This window comes from Xyrauchen texanus, chromosome 8, assembly GCF_025860055.1.
Source record: "Xyrauchen texanus isolate HMW12.3.18 chromosome 8, RBS_HiC_50CHRs, whole genome shotgun sequence".
NCBI lineage: Eukaryota > Metazoa > Chordata > Actinopteri > Cypriniformes > Catostomidae > Xyrauchen > Xyrauchen texanus.
This window is the reverse complement of record NC_068283.1, coordinates 3742606-3747903: the sequence shown is the minus strand read 5'-3', so window position 1 is coordinate 3747903 and position 5298 is coordinate 3742606. Positions and strand designations below refer to the sequence as shown.

Below are 5298 nucleotides of genomic sequence, written 5' to 3'. Positions count from 1 at the left end.
GACAAATGCTGTGTGGAACATATTATTCCTGCTTTAGTCTTGTGTACTATAATGAGCTGTCATTGAAATGTGTGAATAGAGTATGCAGCCAAGCATACGGTTTGTTGATTTTACTGTATAATACCAATGTGTGTATTTGGCTTACAAGGACTAAAAGCAGGAACCCTTCTTATGAGGGTGATACCTTTGATTCTCAGGATGCTTTTCTATTTTATTCTATAATGCTATTTTATAGCATGTATGTTGTTGATGCTATGTATGTTGATATGATTGCCAAGATTTCAAAATTAATTATTGGTGCTACGCTATTATTCATACATAGCCTAAGGGATTTGAACAACCCCCTAAGCCTAAAGTTCAGTAATCTAGTTGTCTTGTCATTTCTTTCTTTGCGAAACTCTCTGCTTGACAAGGGTCTGGAAAGTCCACTAGTAACTTTCTCTGATCAGAAGAAAACACTCTTACCACACAACTCTTGTGTCCAGTTTCTAATGAGAGACACAGGATGTCTTTCTCTTCCTTTTTCTTGGTCTGTTGGACTGCCCGTGTTTTGATGGTAATTTCAGTTTACAATTCTGCTTGAGGATATCATGAGAAATAGATACATAATTTTCAGGAAACAACAACTTCACCGTTCACATGCCATTCCAGACTGTTGTTTCTATTGTTTCTATCTGTTTTGTCAAACTGGATTTGTCTGCATATTTATTTACATAGATGATACATACATGCCAATTTAAAAGTGTCCAAAAAACTGTCCAAAATAGATTTTCATAAAATACTAGATTTCACAAAAGTTGGAACACTGTATTTCCAGATTATTATTATTTGCTAGAGTTCTGTTAAAAGTATTTTTTTAAACTAATAATACTATGTTTATATGTTTGATCATATTTTAATGTATAAAATATATTTGAATCACTTTATACCTTTTTTTTTTTTTTACAACGTATTATAAATACATAGCATTTTATTGAGTATTGATCGAGCATCACAATTTGTGTGAAAATAAATAATAACAATAAATAAATAAAAAAATTAATAAAAAGTGACAACTTTTTAACCCACACTTACTGTAGATATAGGGCAATAGTTATGGGTCAGAATGTGTCAAATTATGCAAATACTTTTGAGACAGCAAGATGATATTTTTATTTTATTTTTTAGTAACAAATTAAGCTAATGGTTTTTCAAATTAACCACTTCAGAAAAGTGTGCACTATTTCCTGTTAATTTCAATCACATTTGGCATTTCATAACATTTCCATTATTCTATGAACAAATAAATTTCTATTGTGATTGAATCTGTCAAAGTGAGTGCACAACAAATCTATTTCCCCCACTTAAAAAAGCCCCATATGTGCCCTGCATATCAACATAATATAATATAATTAATATAATATAATATATATATTAAAGTTTCCCAACAGTAGGTGGAAATCTTAGCGCCCTCTTGTGGACAGATCCGGATACCATCACAACTAATATGAACGGCAAGTATATCCTGTCAACTTTGCGAGCTATGTACGCGTTTGAATTCAACATAGTTACGCTCTTTGACACAAACATGTCTACATGTATCATAATTATGGGAAACACTACCCTAAAAGATACAAGGGCCTAGAACCTCTTTTATTAGAGGTGTATTATGACGCAGATTTGTGCCTGAAGATACGTATAAAATTCCGTAAATATAAATATCGAGCTGTTGATAGGCAACGCGATCTGTTCATGTGATGTAGTAAGGAATACGTTTACAGTAAGATGTTGAAGAGAACAGCTGGGGAGGGGAAGAGCATTTGTAGTACCAGGAATAGTATTACAGCCTACCCTTACTGGAAAAGCCCTATTGAGGGAGGAGTCAAACGAAAACATGTGAGGAGCACACGAGTACAAATAACAGTACTTTCAGCACAAGAGCCTTGAAGAAACACTAATTTCTCTTAACTTCTCTAAGAGACGAGTTCACGCAGAGTACAAGCTTACTACATTGGATATAACAAAAAGTTCTCGTCTACCAAAAGAAACATTAAGGTAAGACAGACTCAAAGATTACTTTTATGTAGTTTATGGCAAACTAAGTGACAATAAATCCCTAATGTACACATGTTTATAGGCTAAATATCGTGTATACTAGTAATTAAGGTGTAAGAAATATTTTTCTTAAACGTTCTGGTCATTGATCACAATCCTCAAGGAAAAGAAGAGCATTCAATAGGCTGAAACAAATAAAAATCTTTAGTATCTTTAAAGTACATGTACTTTATTCTTAAATTATAGAACAACGTATTTGTGTTGATTTGATAACTGGCTTGAAACTTTAAGCTTCCTTTCTTACAGATCTAAATGTCAATATTATAAATGTTGTAGATTTACTCAAGTCTTGTCCCCTGAAAACATTGAAACACCTGTCCTATTGTATGCTTATTTCCTGTAGGATACTAATCTGATATCTTCCTTTTCAGGTTCCTGTAACCGGCTTTAAGAGGCTCACACTTCTCTGTAATTCACTTCACCAGAGCTGCATATAGAGCGTGATACCGGCAGCCTAAGTTTTGTGCACAGCGCCATGGTAACCCACAGCAAGTTTGACAGCGCAATGAGCAGCAGCCTGTTTGATGCAAACATGCGACTGCCAGCTCACCGTTACAAGACCTTCAGCTCCAAACTGCAATATCAGATGGTGCAACACGCTGCTCTGAAGCTTCAAGAGAGTGGCTTCTACTGGGGCCCCATCAGCGGCAAAGATGCAAATCACATGTTGAACTTGGAGCCCAGCGGGACCTTTCTAGTCCGAGACAGCTCGGACAATCGGCACTTCTTCACGCTCAGCGTCAAGACCGAGTCAGGCACCAAGAACTTGCGAGTCCAGTGCGACAACAAGTCCTTTTTCCTCCAGACGGACACCAAGAGCATGCAGTCCGTGCCTCGCTTTGACTGTGTGCTCAAACTCGTCCATCACTACATGCCATTGTCCAGGAGTCCGCTGTCGATAGGAAACTCTCGAAGTGCGTACTACATTTACTCAGGAGGTGATAAAATCCCACTGGAGCTCTTGAGGCCCCTACCATGCACCATGTCCTCCCTGCAGCATCTATGCAGGAAGACGGTGAACGGACACATAGACGTTTCCAGCAAAAGAGACCAGCTGCCTCAACAACTTAAAGAATTCTTACAGGAGTATGACGCTCCTATCTAAATCGATAGAGCTGTTGAACATAACGGTGGCTGTGTTGAATGAAGAAACAAGAAGCAATGAGGACATTGAAGCTTGTTTGGCAGATGCAACAGGAGATATGCTTTAGGTTGGGGCTTAATGGGCTGAGTTGTTGAGCCCTTCATTGTGATTTTTAGTGCTATCATTAATGCCCCTACTAAAAAGACTGGCTTAGACCATGGCCAGGTCAAATTGGGGGCTAGAGGGGGCACTGCCCTCCTAGATATTCCTTGTGCCCCCATCCGACAAAGAGACGACCAGTTGTCTGCTCTAAAGATCAGAATGCCCCACACCAAAGATGTCATCTTAGTACCGCTCATGGCTTGGACCATCATACATTTCTGGTCTTTCTGGAGAAGCCTGGTGGGGACACCACACATGCCTGTGACCAGCAACGCTAGTCTTTTCTTATGTGACTGATGTTCAAGTGCCAGTCTGTCAATGAATTGCCACTTGTACTGTTTTTGTACCTGTACCAGTGCCAGTATTGCCAATCACAGCCTCTGCGCTCCCACAAATCAGCACAGAGACAGCAAGCTGTTTAACAGGAACCAGCCGCCACCTTCTTCCAAGTAAATTTTTGTGCCTTTCAAGGAAAAAAGGAAGAAGTGAGTAACTGCATAGCAGAGGCAGAGCAGACTTGCTGTTGAGAAATGACTTCTAGAAGGGAACAAAGGAGCCAAAGAAGTTTAAGACTGAACACTGAGAAGGACACATATAAAGTATATAAAGATGGGGGTGATTCTCACGAATAATTTTGTACTTAACCCCAAATCAATAAAAAAAAAAAACATTTGGAAAAAGAGAGAGAGATTATATTTTGTATAAAATTTTTACATTGTGCCATTATTTTCAGGACACTTAAGCACATGATGTCCCCCAATTCTCATTACTGAAATGTGTTGGACATTTTACTTTTGCTATTTCAATTGTTTTCAATGATGATCCTCTTGACTATAATATATATAAAGCTATTATGATGTATAAACCCTTTACAGTTTAAATAATATATCATTTTCTTTCATGTTGCAGTAGAGAGAATATCGCCATGACCGTCTTTTTTTGCATTGGGGTACTGAGAATTGTGTGGGTTAAATGTCCATAACTGACATGAAAATAATGTAACAATGTAAAAAATCTTATTTTTTTATTTTCTTTTTGGGTTAATATAAGACCAGGTCATTTTCCTGACAGGTTTTGTGAGAATCATCCATCATGGACACATGTCAGCATTCTGTTTATACTTGAAAGAGCAACACTTGGAACAAATTTACTGTCTGATTTTAGAGTTTGAGGAGGACGGTTTAGATCCAAAGTGTAGTTTGACAGGAAATGTGGTTGTATGTCTGGAGCAGTTTAAAAAGACTGCTTGTTATTGAATGTATTAACACACACAGGTATTGTCTGTCTTAAGAATGCCCATGTTTCACCTTGCCATACAAGATATTGTTTACAGATATGAAGATAAATTCAGATTGGTTATCTTTTGTAAAGTTGTACGAACCATTTGTCTCGACGTTGCATAGTTATATTTATAAAGCATTTCAATAATTTATTAAAGAGCACTATTTTTGTACAAACAAAAGCCATGTGTTTGGTTATTCCTTTTTTCAGACTTGTCTTTTGCAGTTTATTACCGCAAGAACAGAATACAGTCGTTCTTTGTGAAAATGTATGAAATTGTTCATAATCTGAATTAATCTAAGGTACAGCTGTCGTTTATGATTCACATGCCTGGAGTGAATCTCTTCTGGAAAGGTTAAATTTAATTCAGAGATATTCATGTTAGGGAGCGGGAATGTTCCTCCCCTCTGTGTCTGACAAGACTCTTCCAGTAACACTTTGACTTATATGAGGACGCTCTGTATTACAGTCAATGTTTTACAGAGTATTTAAGGGAACAACCTTGGATAACAAAAGTGACTTATTATTACATAGCATGACATAAAGCAAGAAATTACATAAGAGAGAAAACAAACTATAGTTTCTAGAGCATAATGTGTTGGTTTCAACTGAAAAGAAATAACTATAAAATTATATTTTCTCATAAAGTTAAATCAACAGATTCTATTTGCTTGATT

At 36.8% G+C, this 5298-nt stretch overlaps 1 protein-coding gene across 1 annotated transcript; it reads left to right on the top strand.

Annotated features, from left to right (window-relative positions):
* Positions 1–1885: 1885 nt before the first annotated feature.
* Positions 1886–4825, top strand: LOC127647650 (suppressor of cytokine signaling 3-like). Its single transcript, XM_052132033.1, has 2 exons — positions 1886–2034; positions 2466–4825. Exon 2 carries the CDS (start codon positions 2570–2572, stop codon positions 3197–3199), a length of 630 nt encoding a protein of 209 aa, XP_051987993.1. The 5' UTR covers positions 1886–2034; positions 2466–2569; the 3' UTR covers positions 3200–4825.
* The last annotated feature ends 473 nt before the right edge of the window (positions 4826–5298 follow it).